The sequence below is a fragment of the Catharus ustulatus genome, chromosome 34 (assembly GCF_009819885.2).
Source record: "Catharus ustulatus isolate bCatUst1 chromosome 34, bCatUst1.pri.v2, whole genome shotgun sequence".
NCBI lineage: Eukaryota > Metazoa > Chordata > Aves > Passeriformes > Turdidae > Catharus > Catharus ustulatus.
The window spans coordinates 1,852,781-1,869,546 of record NC_046254.1 but is presented as its reverse complement, the minus strand read 5'-3'; the positions used below and the strand labels follow the sequence as shown (position 1 = coordinate 1,869,546).

Genomic DNA, 16,766 nt, shown 5'->3' with positions numbered 1-16,766 from the left:
TTTTTTGGAGATTTTATGAGAATTTTTAGGAGATTTTCTGGCAATTTTTTTCAGATTTTCTGGGAATTTTTAGGAAATTTTCTGGCAATTTTTAGGAAATTTTCTGGCAATTTTAGGAGATTTTCTGGCAATTTTAGGAAATTCTCTGGCAATTTTAGGAGATTTTCTGGCAATTTTTGGTGAGATTTTCTGGGAATTTTAGGAGATTTTCTGACAATTTTTGGAGATTTTCTGGCAATTTTTGGGAGATTTTCTGGCAATATTCGAGAGATTTTCTTGGAATTTTGGGGAGCTCTTCTTGGAATTTTTTGGAGATTTTCTGGGAATTTTTTAGAGATTTTATGAGAATTTTTAGGAGATTTTCTGGCAATTTTTTTGAGATTTTCTGGGAATTTTTAGGAGATTTTCTGGCAGTTTTTGGGGCCCCCCAGGGCCATTTTTGGTGCCCCCCCGATCCATTTTTCCCCCTCCCGTACCTGGTAGCGCCGCACCAGCGCCTCGTTCTTCCTGCGCAGCGCCGCGATTCTCCGGTCCAGCTCCGCGTCCTTCTCCAGAGCCGCCGCCTGGGGAGGGGGGAGAGATCAGGGAGACCCCAAAAAGGGACCCCAAAAACAGGGACACACAAATGGGGACACACAGAGACCCTCAGACCCCAAAAGGGACCCACAGACCCCTCATGGGACCCCTTCTCCAGAGCCGTCACCTGAGGGGGAGAGGGGGGATCAGGGGGACCCCAAAAAGGGACCCCAAAAACCCCTGGGATCCTCAAACCCCTCACAGGACCCCCAGACCCCAAAAAAAGACCCCAAAACCCCCCTGAAACCCTTAAACCCTTCATGGGACCCTCAGGACCCCCAAACCCCTCATGGGACCCCCAAAAGGGGACCCCAAAACCGCCTGGGACCCTCAAACAGGGACCCCAAAACGCCCTGGAACTCTCAAACCCCCCCTAGACACCCCCAGACCCCAAAAGGGACCCACAGAGCCCTCATGGGACCCTTAAATCCCTCACGGGACCCCAAAAAGGGATCCCCAAAACCTCCTGGGACCCTCAAACCCCACCCAGGGTCCCCCAGACCCCAAACAGGGACCCCAAATGGGGACCCCCAAACATCCCTGGGACCCCCAAACAGGGACCCACAAACCTCCCTGGAACCCTTAAAACCCCCCCAGACCCCAAACAGGGACCCCCTGAGACCCCCAAAAGGGACCCGCAGACACCTCATGGGACCCTTAAATCCCTCATGGGATCCCAAAAAGGGACCCCAAAGCCCCCTGGGACCCTCAAATCCCCCCTAGAGACCCCCAGACCCCAAACAGGAACCCCAAATGGGGACACACAGAGCCCCCATGGGATCCTCAAATCCCTCATGGGATCCCCAAAACCCCCTGGATCCCCCAAATCCCCCTTGTGGGACCCCCAAACAGGGACCCCAAACCCCCCTGGAACCCTCAAACCCCACCAGACCCCAAACAGGGACCCCCTGAGACCCCCAAACGGGACCCTTAAACTCTCCCCAGGACCCTCAAAAGGGGACTCCAAAACCCCCTGGGACCCTCAAATCCCTCATGGGACCCCCAGACCCCAAACAGGGACCCCAAACGGGACCCACAGAGCCCTCATGGGACCCTTAAACCCCCCCAGGACCCTCAAAAGGGGAGCCCAAAACAGAGACCCCAAACAGGAACCCCCAAACACTCCTGGGACCCCCAAACAGGGACCCCCCAAACCTCCCTGGATCCCCCAAACCCACCCAGGGATCCCCAAACAGGGACCCCAAACCCCCTGGAAACCTCAAACCCCTCATGGGACCCCCAGGACCCCCAAAAGGGACCCACAGAGCCCTCATGGGACCCTTAAATCCCTCATGGGACCCCAAAAAGGGATCCCCAAAACCCCCCTGGATCCCCCAAACCCCCCTCGTGGGACCCCCAAACAGGGACCCCCCCAAACCTCCCTGGATCCCCCAAACCCACCCAGGGATTCCCAAACAGGGACCCCAAAACCCCCTGGAACCCTCAACCCCCCCAGACCCCAAACAGGGACCCCCCTGAGACCCCCAAAAGGGACCCCAAACTAGAGACCCCAAACAGGAACCCCCAAACACCCCCCAGGGATCCCCAAACCTGCCCTGGGACCCACAGACCCCTCATGGGACCCTCAAACCCCTCATGGGACCCCAAAAAGGGACCCCAAAACCCCCTGGGACCCTCAATTTCTCCCTAGAGACACCCAGACCCCAAACAGGGACCCCCCTGAGACCCCCAAAAGGGACCCACAGACCCCTCATGGGACCCTTAAACCCCTCCAGGACCCCCAAAAGGGGACCCCAAAACAGAGACCCCAAACAGGAACCCTCAAACACCCCCCAGGGATCCCCAAACCTGCCCAGGGACCCACAGACCCCTCATGGGACCCTCAAACCCCTCATGGGACCCCCAGACCCCAAACAGGGACCCCAAAAGGGACCCACAGAGCCCCCATGGGACCCCCAAACCCCCCGAAGGGACCCCCAGACCTGCCCAGGGACCCCCAAATCTCCCTGAATCCCCCAGACCCCAAACAGGGACCCCAAAAAAGGGACCCACAGACCCCTCATGGGACCCCCAAATCCCCCTGGATCCCCCAAATCCACCAAGGGAGCCCCAAACCCCAAAAAGGGACCCACAAACACGGACCCCAAATGGGGACCCACAGACCCCTCATGGGACCCCCAGACCCCAAACAGGGACCCCCAAAAGGGACCCACAGACCCCCAAACAGGAGTCCCAAACAGGGACCCCAAACCGCCCTGGAACCCTCAAACTCCCCCAGGGACCCCCAAATCCCTCATGAGACCCCCAAATAGGGACCCACAGACTCCTCACGGGACCCCCAAACCCGCCCAGGGCCCCCTGGGACCCCCAATCCCCTCACAGGACCCTCAGGACCCCAAAACAGGGACCCACAGAGCCCCCTGGATCCCCCAAACCCCTCATGGGACCCCCAATTAGGGACCCACAGAGCCCCCCCCCGGACCCCCAGACTTCCCCAGGGACCCCCAAACCCCTCTCGAGCCCCCCGGGACCCCCAAACCCCTCACGGGACCCCCAAACTGAGACCCCCGGTGAGGCCCCGCATCGCCCCCAGACCCCTCCGGAGCCTCCCCGAGCGCCCTCAGGACCCCCAGACCCCTCCGGAGCCCCCTCAGGACCCTCAGACCCCTCCGGAGCCCCTCCGGGACCCCCAAACCCCTCACGGGACCCCCGGACCCACCATGGCGGCCCCGGGACCGGTGTAGGCCCCGCCTGTGTGCGTGACGTCATTTCCGCTTCCGGTGAGGAGAGGGCGGAGCTTAAAGGGGCGATGGCGGCAAAGTGGGGCCCACACGTGCGGCTTAAAAGGGCAATGGGGAGAAATGTCACCAGGGGTTGGTGGCAATTTTGTCACCCCCTGGCGGTGTCACCTCGTGTTGGTGGCACTTCTGGTGGTGTCACCTGGGGTTGGTGGCACTTTTGTTGGTGTCGCCTGGTGTTGGTGGCACTTTTGTGGGTGTCACCTCGTGTTGGTGGCACTTCTGTCAGCCCCTGGCGGTGTCCCCACGTGTCCCCTCAGCCGGGTGTCGTTCTCCCCGTGTCCCCTCAGTGTCCCCTTTGTGCCACCCCAGCCCTGGGTCTCGATGGCCCCATGTGTCACCACCCATCGCTGTCCCTCCCTGTCCCCATCAATGTCCCCTCCTGTCCCTCCAATGTCCCCTCAATGTCCCCCCGTGTCGCTCTGTCCCCTCCTGTCCCCTCTGTCCCCTCCATGACCCTCTGTCTCCTCAATGTCCCTGCCATGTCCCCTCCTGTCCCCCTCAATGTCCCCCTCAATGTCCCCCTCTCTGTTCCCCCAATGTCCCCTCGTGTCCCTCTGTCCCCTCCATGTCCCTCTGTCCCCTCCTGTCCCCCCGTGTCCCTCGCTCCCCTCTCTGTCCTTTCCTGTACCCACTCCATGTCCCCTCCTGTCCCCCCCCATGTCCCAAATGTCCTCTGTCCCCTCTCTGTCCTTTCCTGTCCCCCCAATGTCCCCTCGTGTCCCTCTGTCCCCTCTCTGTCACCCCTCTGTCCCCTCCTGTCCCCTCTCTGTCCCCTCTCTGTCCCCTCCTGTCCCCTCTCTGTCCCCTCCGTGTCCCCGTCCCTCCCTCCTCCCCATTGTGGGCGTGGTTTCCCTTCCAGCCCCGCCCCTATGGGCGTGTCAAGGACTGGCGATGGGCGTGTCCTGGGCTGGCGATGGGCGTGGTCTGGGCTGGCGATGGGCGTGGCCCGCCCCGGCCCCGCCCCCCGGCTGTCTCCATGGCAGCTGCGGCTCTGACCGCGGCCGCGCGCGCTGATTGGCTGAGCCGGGGCGCGCGCGGGGCCGGGGGCGGGGCCGGGAGGGGCGGGAAAATGGGGGGGGGAAACTGGGGGGGGAAACTGGGGGAAACTGGGGGAAACTGGGGGGGAAACTGGGGGGAAACTGGGCAAAAGTGGGGGGGAAACTGGGGAGAACTGAGGGGAACTGGGAGGGGAAACTGGGGGGAAACTGGGAGGGACTGGGAGGAGGAACTGGGGAGAAGTGGGGGGGACTGGAGGGGAACTGGGGGGGAAACTGGGTTGGAAAGTGGGGGGGAAACTGGGGAGAAGTGAGGGGAACTGGGGGGGGAAACTGGGGGGGACTGGGGGGGAACTGGGGGGGGCTGGAGGGGAAACTGGGTTGGAAAGTGGGGGGAGTACTGGGGGGAAACTGGGGGGGACTGGGGAGAAGTTGGGGAGGAACTGGCGGGGGATACTGGGGGGAAACTGGGAGGGACTGAGGGGGAACTGGGGGGGGCTGGGGGGGAAACTGGGTTGGAAAGTGGGGGGAATACTGGGGGGAAACTGGGGGGGACTGGGGAGAAACTAGGGGGGACTGGGGGGAAGTGTGGGGGAAAGTGGGGGGGAACTGGGTGGGGAAACTGGAGAGAAACTGGGGGGAACTGGGGGTGGGACTGGGGAGGAAACTGAGGGGAAACTGGGGAGAACTGGGGGAGAACTGGGGGGGAACTGGGAGGGATCTATAGGAGGAACTGGGGGGGACTAGGAGGGATCTATAGGGGGAACTGGGCCACAGTCACACCTCTGTCACACCTGTGTCACACCTGTACAGGTACCTATAGAGTGACATGGCCACGGTCACACCTGTGTCACACCTGTGCAGGTACCTACAGTGACCTATGGCCACGGTCACACCTGTGTCACACCTGTGTCACACCTGTACAGGTACCTTTAGAGTGACATGGCCACGGTCACACCTGTGCAGGTACCTATAGTGACCTATGGCCACGGTCATACCTGTGTCACACCTGTGCAGGTACCTATAGAGTCACCTATGGCCTGTACCTGTACCTGTGCCCACACCTGAGTCCAGGCCACACCTGTCCCTGTCCCCACACCTGTACCTGACCCTGTAGCCGGTACCTGCCACCTCACCTGGACCTGTCCCAGAGCTGTCCCTGTCCCTCTCACCTGTCCCTGTCACCTGTGTCACCTGTCCCCTCGTCTGTGTCACCTGTCCCTGTCCCTCTCACCTGTCCCTGTCCCCTCTCACCTGTGTCACCTGTCCCTCTCACTTGTTCCATCCCTGTCCCCTCTCACTGCCCCATCCCTCTCACCGGTCCACTCTCACCTGGCCCTGTCACCTGTCCCTGTCACCCTCACCTGTCCACTCTCCCCTGTCCCCTCTCACCTGTCCATGTCCCCCATCCCCTGTCCCCCTCACCTGTCCCTGTCCCCCCCCATCCCCTGTCCCCCCTCACCTGTCCCCTCTCACCTGCCCCTGTCCCCCTTCACCTGTCCCCGTCCCCATCCCCTGTCCCCCCTCACCTGTCCTTGTCCCCCCTCACCTGTCCCTGTCCCTGTCCCATCCCCTGTCCCCCCTCACCTGTCCCTGTCCCTGTCCCCCTCACCTGTCCCTGTCCCCCCTCACCTGTCCCTGTCCCCATCCCCTGTCCCCCCTCACCTGTCCCTGTCCCTGTCCCCCTCACCTGTCCCCTCTCCCCTGTCCCCCCTCACCTGTCCCCTCTCACCTGTCCCCTCTCCCCTGTCCCCCCTCACCTGTCCCCTCTCACCTGTCCCCTCTCTCCCCTGTCCCCTCTCACCTGTCCCCTCTCACCTGCCCCTGCCCCCCCCCTTTTTCCCGCGCTCTCTCTCCCGCGCTCCGCTGGAGACAGCGACCGCCGCGCGCTCTGATTGGCCACCACCCCCTCCCCACCAACCAATCACCGCCCTCCCTGACTCGGCACCGCCCCCGCTCCCCCAACCAATCACCGCTCTCCCTGCTTGGGCCACGCCCCCTCTCTCCCAGCCAATCACCGCGCAGCGCGCGAGCCCCGGGGGGGCGTGGCCGCTACCACCGGCGCGAGCAGCGGGGGGGGCGCCGCGACCCCTCAGAGGTCAAAGGTCACGCCCTGACCTTTCCCCCCTCCCCTCCTTTACTTTCCCTGACCCCTCCGTGAATTTTTTGGGGGATTTTTGGGGGGGTCCCGGGGGTCGCGGGCGGGGCCTGCCGGGGCTGGCGGCTCCTGGTTGGCCCCGGCCGCTGTTACCGGGGCGGTGGCGACCGAAGCTTCGCCTGGAAACGAGGGGGGGGCTCGGGGGGAAAAGGGGGGGAGGAGCCTGAATGGTCGCGTCCAACCCGGGACCCCCCCCCCCAAAATCCAAAGGGTTTGGGAAAACCCCGAGTGGGGGAGGGGAGGACCCACGTGGAGCTCGGAGCACCCCCAGAATTATTTTTTTGGGGGGGTTAATTAATTTTTTTTGGGTTAATTAATTTTTTTGGGGGGGTTAAATTAATTTTTTAGGCGGGTTTAATCAAGTTTTTAGGGGGTTTAATTAATTTTTTTAGGGGTTAAATTAATTTTTTGGGGTTAATTTAATTTTTTTGGGTTAAATTAATTTTTTGAGGGGTTAAATTAATTTTTGGGGGGTTAAATTAATTTTTTGGGGGGCTTTAATTAATTTTAGGAGGTGCTGCAATTATTTTAGGGGGTTATTAATTTTTGGGGGGGTTATGTTTAATTTTTGGGGATTTATTATTAATTTTTGTAGGAGTTCCTGATTAATTTTTGGGGTTTTCTGAAAATTTTGGGGGTGTTTATAATTCTTTTCGGGGTGATTAATTTGGGGTGCACACGATTAATTTAAGGGGGGTGTGATTAATTTTGGGGGTCTCAGATTAATCTGGGATGTTTATAATTAGTTTTTTAGTAATTATTTTGAGGTGTTCATAATTATTTTGGGGCGATTACAATTAATTTAGGATACATTAAATTATTATTATTTTTATTATTTTTATTTTTTGGGGCACCCCAACTCAAGACCGTACCACAATATTTTTTTGGGGGGGGGATTACAATTTTTAAATTACTTTTAACGCCGCAATATCAACTTTTATCCCAATTTATTTTGAATTTTTTTAAGCTGGGGGGCTCCAAATATTTTTGAAAAAATTTTATTTTTTTTAGGGGGGATCCCCAAATTTTTTAGAATTTTAAAAACAATTTTTCAGCAATTTTAATTAAATTTAAGGAAGGGTTTCCCCCCTTTTTTTTTATTCCCCCCCCTCAATATTTGGGCAGCACAAGCCCGAACTTGTCCGGGGCGGGGCGGGGCGGTGACGTCACGGGTTTGGGCGGTGACGTCACTGGTGGGCGTGGCCAGCCCCGAGCCGGTGCCGAACGAACGCGCCCGTCCCGAGCGGTTCATGCGGCTGCCGTGAGTTCTGAATTTGGGGATTTCCCCCCCAAAAATTCCGTTTTTTTAGGGTGTTGGGAAGGTCCTAAAAACGGGAGAATTGTTGGGAATTTTTAGGGGGGGTCGCGGGAATTTTGGGGGTTTTTTTTGGGGGGCGTGCTGGGGGTTTTAAGGGCGGGAAATTTGGGATTTTTTTATTTTTTTATATTTATTTTTTAATTTTTATTTTTTTTAATTTTTATATTTTATTTTTATATTTTATTTTTTTATTTTGGGGGGGGTTCAAGGTGGGGTCGCGTTGTCACCAAGGTGGGGGGGGGGCGACACTTGGGGACAGCAAGGTGGGGGTGGAGAATTTTTTATTTTTTAATTTTTTAAATGGGGGGGGGGTCGCTAAATTTTAATGATAAAAGGGGGGGGGACACCCCAAAATTGGGGAGGGGGCGACACCACGTGGGACAAATTTTGGGGTGGGGGGGGGAGGTGACAGCGACACATGGCGAGGAGGGGGAGGGGCGGAATTTTTTTTTTTGGGGGGGGGGTCAATCACTCGAGGATGGGAAATTTTATTTTTTTATTTAAATTGAGGGGGGGTCACCCCCAAATTTTTTTTTTTTTTTTTTTTGGGGGGGGGGTTTGTTTACAAACAGCGCCGCCCCCCGCGCGCCCCCTGCTGGCGGCTCGTGGAATTTTTTTTTTATTTTTAATTTTTTATTTAATTTTTTTTTTTTTTTTTAAACGGGGAGGGGGGGGTGACAAAGTGAAGACCCCTCCCCTAAATTTTATTTTAAATTGTTTCCACGCTCTCCTCACCCCGCAGGGAGCGATGGCCAGAGCGATGCGGGAAGGGACCCTCGGGGAGCCCCCAGCCCCCCTCCCCTCGCACCCCTCCAATTGTGGGGGAGGGGGCGGGGGGGGGGCGCCCCCCCAGCGCGGACCCCTCCCCATCCCCATCCCCCCCTCCCCCAGCCCGGACACGCGGCTGAGCTGCAGAGGGGGCGGGGACCCCCCGGGAAGCCCCCCGAGTTTGGGGGGTTACGGGTGGGGAAGGCACGGTGAGTGATGGGGGGGGGGCTGGATTTATGGGGGGGGTCTCGATTTATTGGGGGAGGGGTCCTTAATTTATGGGGGGGGTTCCTTAATTTATGGGGGGGGGTCTGGATTTATGGGGGGGGGTCTCAATTTATGGGGAGGGGTCCCCAATTTGGGAGGGGTCCTAATTTTTGGGGGGGGGTCCTCAGTTTATTGGGGGGGGGTCTCAATTTATGGGGAGGTCCAAATTTTTGGGGAGGGGTCCTTAATTTATGGGAGGAGTCCTCATTTTATTGGGGAGGGTCTTGATTTATTGGGGGGGGTCCCAATTTATGGGAGGGTTTCCAATTTTTGGGGAGGGGTCCCCAATGTTTGGGGGTCCTTAATTTATGGGGGGGGTCCCAATTTATGGGGAAGTCCAAGTTTTTGGGGAGGGGTCCCAATTTTTGGGGGTGGGGTCTCAATTTATTCGGGGGGTCTCAGTTTATGGGGAGGCACCAATTTTTGGGGAGGGGTCTTCATGTATTGAGGGGGGGTCTCAATTTATGGGGAGGGTCCCCAGTTTATTGGGGGGGTCCTTAATTTATGGGAGGGGTCCTCATTTTATTGGGGGGGGAGGTCTTGATTTATTGGGGGGGGGGTTCTCAATTTATGGGGGTCCCCAATTTTTTGGGGGGGGTCTGGATTTATGGGAGGGGTCCCAATTTATGGGGAGGGGTCCCAATTTTTGGGGGGAACCCCAATTTAGGGGTGGTCTCCAATTTATGAGGAGGGGTCCCCACTTTTTTTTGGGGTCCCCCACCCCCATCACCCCCTCCCCTTTTGAATCCTCCCCCCCCAAAAACCCCCTCCCCACTTTATTTATTTTTATTTTTTTGGGGTGGGGGGCGTGGCCCACCCTAAACCCCCCCCAATATTTTATTTTATATTTTTTAAACCCCCTCCCCAATATTTTATTTCTTTAAAACCCCCCAATATTTTATTTTTTTAAACCTCCTCCCCAAATTTTTTTTAAACCCTCCCCAATATTTTATTTTTTTAACCCCCCTCCCCAATATTTTATTTTTTAAACCCCCCAAATATTTTATTTTTTTAAACCCCCTCCCCAAATATTTTTCTAAACCCCCCCCAATATTTAAATTTTTTAAACCCCCTCCCCAATACTTTATTTTTTAAACCCCCTCCCCAATATTTTATTTTTTTAATCCCCCTCCCCAATATTTTTTTTTTAACCCCCAATATTTTATTTTTTAACCCCCCTCCCCATTTCCCCCCTGCAGGTGATTTCCCCCCCACAGAAGACCCCGAGAATTTGGGGACCCCCCGAATTGAGGGGGGGGTCGCCCCCAACGGGCTCCTGGCAGGACCCCCCCCCCCCAAACCCCGAGCAGATCCTGGGGGCGCGGCTGAGGCTCCTGGGAGACGCCTTCCAGCACAGCCACGAGCGCCAGGTGGGGGGAGATCAAATTGGGGTGAAAACTGAAATTTGGGGGGGAAATCCAAAAATTTGGGGGTGAAAATTTAAAATTTGGGGGTGGGAAGCAAAAATTTGGGAGCAAAAACTTAAAATTTGGGGGTGGGAATGTAAAAATTTGGGGTGAAAATTTAAAAATTTGGGGGTGGGAACTTAAAAATTTGGGTGAAAACCTAAAAATTTGGAGTGGGAAGCAAAAATTTGGGGTGAAAACTGAAATTTGGGGTGGGAATGTAAAAATTTGGGGTGAAAACTGAAATTTGGGGGGAAAATCCAAAAATTTGGGGTGAAAATTTAAAATTTGGGGTGGGAAGCAAAAATTTGGGTGAAAACATAAAAATTTGGGGGTGGGAACCTAAAAATTTGGGGGTGGGAACTTAAAAATTTGGGGTGAAAAGTTAAAATTTGGGGGGGAAATCCAAAAATTTGGTGGTGAAAACTGAAAATTTTGAGGTGAGAACCTAATAATTTGGGGTGGGGGACCCAAAAATTTGGGAGAGACTTAAAAAATTGGGGGGCAACCCAAAAATTTGGAGGTGAAAAGTTAAAATTTGGGGGTGGGAAGCAAAAATTTGGGGTGAAAAGTTAAAATTTGGGGGTGGGAACCCAGATATTTGGGTGGGAACTTAAAAATTTGGGGTGGGAAGCAAAAATTTGGGAGCAAAAACTTAAAATTTGGGGGTGGGATTGTAAAAATTTGGGGTGAAAATTTAAAAATTTGGGGGTGGGAACTTAAAAATTTGGGTGAAAACCTAAAAATTTGGAGTGGGAAGCAAAAATTGGGGGTGAAAACCTAAAACTTTTGGGGTGGGAACTTAAAAATTTGGGGTGAAGACTGAAATTTGGGGGGGAAATCCAAAAATTTGGGGGTGGGAAGTTAAAATTTGGGGGGGAAACCCAAAAATTTGGGGGTGGGAACTTAAAAATTTGGGGTGAAAACTGAAATTTGGGGGGGGAAATCCAAAAATTTGGGGGTGAAAATTTAAAATTTGGGGGTGGGAAGCAAAAATTTGGGAGCAAAAACTTAAAATTTGGGGGTGGGAATGTAAAAATTTGGGGTGAAAATTTAAAAATTTGGAGGTGAAAACCTAAAAATTTGGGGTGAGAACTTAAAATTTTTGGGCTGGGGACCCCAAATTTGGGGAGGGGGGAACCTTAAAATTGGGGTGGGAAGGAAAAAAATTTGGGTGGGAAACAAAAATTTTGGTGGGAAGTAAAAATTTGGGGGTGAAAAGTTAAAAATTTGGGGGTGGGGACTCAAAAGTTTGGGTGAGAATCAAAAATTTGGGGGGCAAATCCAAAAATTTGGGGGTGAAAATTTAGAATTTTGGGGTGGGAAGCAAAAATTTGGGTGAAAACCTAAAAATTTGGGGGTGAAAACTTAAAATTTGGGGGTGGGAATCAAAAAATTGGGGTGGGAACCAAAATTTTGGGTGGGAACCTCTCCAAAATTTAGGAAAAAACCCCAAAAATTTAGGAAAAAAATCCCCAAAATTTCGGAAAAAAAAAATCCCCAAAATTTAGGAAAAAATTCCTCCAAGAATTTAGGAAAAAAAACCCAAAAATATGGGGAAAAAAACCAAAAAATTATGAAAAAAACCCCCAAAGTTTAGGAAAAAAATCCCCAAGGATTTAAGAAAAAAATCCTCAAAAAATTTAGGAAAAACCCCTCAAAAATTAGCAAAAAAAAATTCAAAAAATCAGGAAAAAAACCTCCAAAATGTAATAAAAAACTCCCAAAAATTTAGAAAAAAACTCTCAAAAATTCAGAAAAAAACCCAAAAAAAATTCAACAAATAAAAACCCAAAAAAATTTCACCAAAACCCCCCAAAATTTTCAGAAACCCCCCCAAAAACTACAGTAATTTCACGACTATAAGGCGCACCCTTTTGACTAAAATTTTCCCTCGAACCCGGAAGTGCGCCTTATAGTCCGGTGCGCCTTATCTGATGTACAAAGCGGCGAAATTTGCCAAACCGGAAGTGTGAGCTGAGAGCCGTGGGGGGAGCCGGAAGTGCCACTGCAGCTGGCTGGGGGCGGGCCCGGAGGCCCGCGACACTGCCCCTGCCGGGTGGAGGCGGGCCAGGGGGACCAAGGCACCGCCCCTCTCCGGTCCAGGCAGTCCTGGGGCCTCATGGCTGCCGGGTGAATGTGGGCTAGGGAGGCCGCGGCACCCGCCTTCCCGGGTCCAGGCAGTCCCGGGAGCCCACGGCTGCCGGGTGAATGTGGGCAAGGGGGGCCGCGGCACCCCCATTCCCGGGTGGAAGCAGTCCCAGGAGCCCACGGCTGCCGGGTGAATGTGGGCAAGGGGGGCCGCGGCACCCCCATTCCCGGGTGGAAGCAGTCCCAGGAGCCCATGGCTGCCGGGTGAATGAGGGCAAGGGGGGCCGCGGCACCCGCCTTCCCGGGTCCAGGCAGTCCCAGGAGCCCATGGCTGCCGGGTGAATGAGGGCAAGGGGGGCCGCGGCACCCGCCTTCCCGGGTCCAGGCAGTCCCGGGAGCCCACGGCTGCCGGGTGCCGCGGCACCCGCCTTCCCGGGTCCAGGCAGTCCCAGGAGCCCATGGCTGCCGGGTGAATGAGGGCAAGGGGGGCCGCGGCACCCGCCTTCCCGGGTCCAGGCAGTCCCGGGAGCCCACGGCTGCCGGGTGAATGTGGGCAAGGGGGGCCGCGGCACCCCCATTCCCGGGTGGAAGCAGTCCCAGGAGCCCATGGCTGCCGGGTGAATGAGGGCAAGGGGGGCCGCGGCACCCGCCTTCCCGGGTCCAGGCAGTCCCAGGAGCCCATGGCTGCCGGGTGAATGAGGGCAAGGGGGGCCGCGGCACCCGCCTTCCCGGGTCCAGGCAGTCCCGGGAGCCCACGGCTGCCGGGTGAATGTGGGCAAGGGGGGCCGCGGCACCCCCATTCCCGGGTGGAAGCAGTCCCAAGAGCCCATGGCTGCCGGGTGAATGAGGGCAAGGGGGGCCGCGGCACCCGCCTTCCCGGGTCCAGGCAGTCCCAGGAGCCCAAGGCTGCCGGGTGAATGAGGGCAAGGGGGGCCGCGGCACCCGCCTTCCCGGGTCCAGGCAGTCCCGGGAGCCCACGGCTGCCGGGTGAATGTGGGCAAGGGGGGCCGCGGCACCCCCATTCCCGGGTGGAAGCAGTCCCAGGAGCCCACGGCTGCCGCGTGAATGTGGGCTAGGAAGCCCACGGCAACCCCGCTCCTGGCTCCAGGCAGCCGCGGGAGCCCATGGCTGCCGGATGAAGGCAGGCTAGGGAGCCGGCAGCAGCCCCGTTCCTGGGTCCAGGCAGTCCTGGGGAGCCATGGCTGCCGCGTGAATGTGGGCTAGGAGGGCCACGGCAACCCCGCTCCTGGCTCCAGGCAGCCGCGGGAGCCCATGGCTGCCGGATGAAGGCAGGCTAGGGAGCCGGCAGCAGCCCCGTTCCTGGGTCCAGGCAGTCCTGGGGAGCCATGGCTGCCGCGTGAATGTGGGCTAGGAGGGCCACGGCAACCCCGCTCCTGGCTCCAGGCAGCCGCGGGAGCCCATGGCTGCCGGATGAAGGCAGGCTAGGGAGCCGGCAGCAGCCCCGTTCCTGGGTCCAGGCAGTCCTGGGGAGCCATGGCTGCCGCGTGAATGCGGGCTGGGGGGCCGCGGCACCCCCCTTCTCAGGTGGAAGCAGTCCCGGGGGCCCATGGCTGCCGGGTCCAGGGTGGCTCGGTGGCTCGCGGCACCGCCCCTACCGGGTGGAGGCGGCCCCGGGGGCCAATGGCTGCCGGGTGGAGGCGGGGCCTCGGCCAGCAACCCCACGGGGTGAGCTGGGGGCGGGGCCTCACTGCAAAAAAAAAGTGCGCCTTATAGACCGGTGCGCCTTATCTGATCTACAAAGTTGCAAATTTTGCCGAATCCGGGGGGGTGCGCCTTATAGTCCGGTGCGCCTTATAGTTGTGAAATTACTGTAATAAAAAAATTCATTTTTACTTCCACCAAACCCCCAAATTTTCCCTTTTTTCCCCACCCCACCCCGAATTTTTCACCTCCCGCTGTCGGGGCCGGGTTCAGGGCTTTAATTAACGGGTTCAGCGTTAATTAACCTTAATTAATTAATGAAATATTTATTAATTAATTGCAGAGACGCGGCGTTTTCTGGCTCTTCCGCTGGGTGGCGCCCTGGCTCGGCGCGGCGCCCGCAGCGCCCCTGGCGGCCCGAGGGGGGAACTGACCCCAAAACAGCTGGAAAACATCTGGAAAAACAGCTGGGAACAGCTGGAGAACACCTGGGGAACAGCTGGAGAACAGCTGGAGCATCCCAAGCGCGGCTGGAGGGGGTGGAACCCCAAAAGAAAGAAGAAAAAAAGCACAACCCCCCCCCCCTAAAGTGGAGTTGGTTCGGTCCGGCTCGCCCTAATTTCATTTATTTGAGGGATTAATGAATTTATTGGGGGGGGTTGGACTGAAATTTTTGGGGTTTTGAACTGAAATTTTTTGGGGTTTGGAAATTTTGGGTTCTCCTAAATTTGGGGTGACCCCAAAAATTTGGCAAAAAAGGGGAAAACCCCCAAAAAAGTGGCAAAAAAGGGGAAACCCCCACAAAATGGAGTTGGTTCGGTCCAGCTCGCCCTAATTTAATTTATTTGGGGGATTGATTAATTAATTTATTTGGGGGGTTTTAAACCCAAAATTTTCGGGATTTTCAAATTTTGAGGTCTCCAAATTTGGGGTGACCCTAAAAATGTGGGAAAAAAGGGGAAAAAAAACCCAAAAATTTGGCAAAAAAAGAGGACCCCCCCTTCAAAAATGGAGTTGGTTCAGTCCAGCTCGCCCTAATTTAATTTATTTGGGGGATTAATTCATTTATTGGGGGGGGGTTGGACCGAAATTTTTGGGGTTTTGAACTGAAATTTTTTGGGGTTTGGAAATTTTGGGTTCTCCTAAATTTGGGGTGACCCCAAAAATTTGGCAAAAAAGGGGAAACCCCCACAAAATGGAGTTGGTTCAGTCCGGCTCACCCTAATTTAATTTATTTGAGGGATTAATTAATTTATTGGGGGGGTTTTAAACCCAAAATTTTGGGGATTTTCAAATTTTGGGGTCCCCAAATTTGGGGTGACTCCAAAAATGTGGGAAAAATGGGGAAAAAAACCCCAAAAATTTGGCAAAAAAAGAGGACCCCCCCTTCAAAAATGGAGTTGGTTCAGTCCAGCTCGCCCTAATTTAATTTATTTGGGGGATTAATTAATTTATTTGGGGGGTTTTGGACCGAAATTTTTTGGGGTTTTGAAATTTTGGGGTCCTCAAATTTGGGGCAAAAGAGGAAAAAACCCTAAAAAAAAAAGAAACCCCAAAAATGTGGCAAAAAAGGGGAACCCCCCCAAAAATGGAGTTGGTTCGGTCCGGCTCGCCCTAATTTAATTTATTTGGGAAATTAATTAATTTATTGGGGGGGTTTTGGACCGGAATTTTTAGGGTTTGGAAATTTTGGGTTCTCCTAAATTTGGGGTGACCCCAAAAATGTGGGAAAAAGGGAAAAAACTTTTAAAAAACCCCAAAAATTTGGCAAAAAAAGGGGAAACCCCCCCTAAAATGGAGTTGGTTCAGCCCAAAATTTAATTTATTTGGGGAATGAATTAATTAATTTATTGGGGGTTTTAAACCCAAAATTTTTGGGGTTTTGAACTTTTGGGGTCCCCAAATTTGGGGGAAAAAAGGGGAAAAAAAAAAAACCTAAAAATAAAATTTTGTAAATGTTGTAAAATGGAGGGAGGGGGGAAAATTTTTAATTTTTTGGGGAAAATTTTGGAGTTTTTAGGAAAATTTTGGGGTTTTTTAAGCGGGACCCCCCTAAAATGATTCTGGGGGGGGTCACGACCACCCCCAAAAATTTTCCCCTAAAAAAAACCCCAAAATTTTCTCCCAAATTTTGTAAATTTTTGTAAATAAGGGAAAAAATTGGAATTTTTAATTTTGTTTTTTTTGGGGGGGGGGATGTATAGGATCTATAGGGGACGGAAAATTTTGGGGGAAAACCCCAAAAAAAAAAAAAATCCCCTAAACCCCCTCCCCAAATTCTGTATTGTACATTGTATATAGGATGTATAGAATTTATTTGTATTTTCATTTTTTTGGGGCTGTAAAAAATTTTTTTGGGGTTGTAAAAAATTTTTTTGGGGTTGTAAAAAAATTTTGGGGTCTGTAAAAATTTTTTTGGGGTTGTAAAAATTTTTTTGGGGTTGTAAAAAATTTTTTTTGGGGGGTGTACAGGAATTTTTGGGGGGGTTTTTGCCGTTTTTTGTACTTTGGTTTGCAATAAAAATGGATTTATGATGAGAGGGGTTTGGGGTTTTTTTGGGGGTTTTGGGGTTTTGGGGTTTTAATGGGATTTTTGGGGATTTTAATGGGATTTTGATTTTTAATGGGATTTTTGGGGATTTTTAATGGGATTTTGGGGAGGATTTGGAATTTTTAATGGGATTTTTTTGATTTTTAATGGGATTTTTAATGGGATTTTTTTTTGATTTTTAATGGGATTTTTTGGGGGGATTTTGGTTTTTT

The 16,766-nt window shown here is 53.6% G+C and overlaps 1 protein-coding gene across 1 annotated transcript; it reads left to right on the top strand.

Annotated features, from left to right (window-relative positions):
- The first annotated feature begins 7,608 nt into the window (after positions 1-7,608).
- LOC117009668 (cleavage and polyadenylation specificity factor subunit 6-like) lies at positions 7,609-14,731 on the top strand. The gene is made up of 4 exons (XM_033083978.1): positions 7,609-7,752; positions 8,552-8,786; positions 10,044-10,214; positions 14,347-14,731. The coding sequence occupies exons 2-4, from the start codon at positions 8,558-8,560 to the stop codon at positions 14,589-14,591; spliced, it is 645 nt and encodes a 214-aa protein (XP_032939869.1). The 5' UTR covers positions 7,609-7,752; positions 8,552-8,557; the 3' UTR covers positions 14,592-14,731.
- Positions 14,732-16,766: the final 2,035 nt, after the last annotated feature.

Bases quoted from the DNA above. Each gene is read 5' to 3' on its own strand.
- LOC117009668 (XM_033083978.1), top strand. From the start codon at position 8,558: ATGGCCAGAGCGATGCGGGAAGGGACCCTCGGGGAGCCCCCAGCCCCC. The intron at 8,787-10,043 runs GTGAGTGATGGG...TCCCCCCTGCAG, and splicing joins TTACGGGTGGGGAAGGCACG to GTGATTTCCCCCCCACAGAA. The intron at 10,215-14,346 runs GTGGGGGGAGAT...AATTAATTGCAG, and splicing joins AGCACAGCCACGAGCGCCAG to AGACGCGGCGTTTTCTGGCT.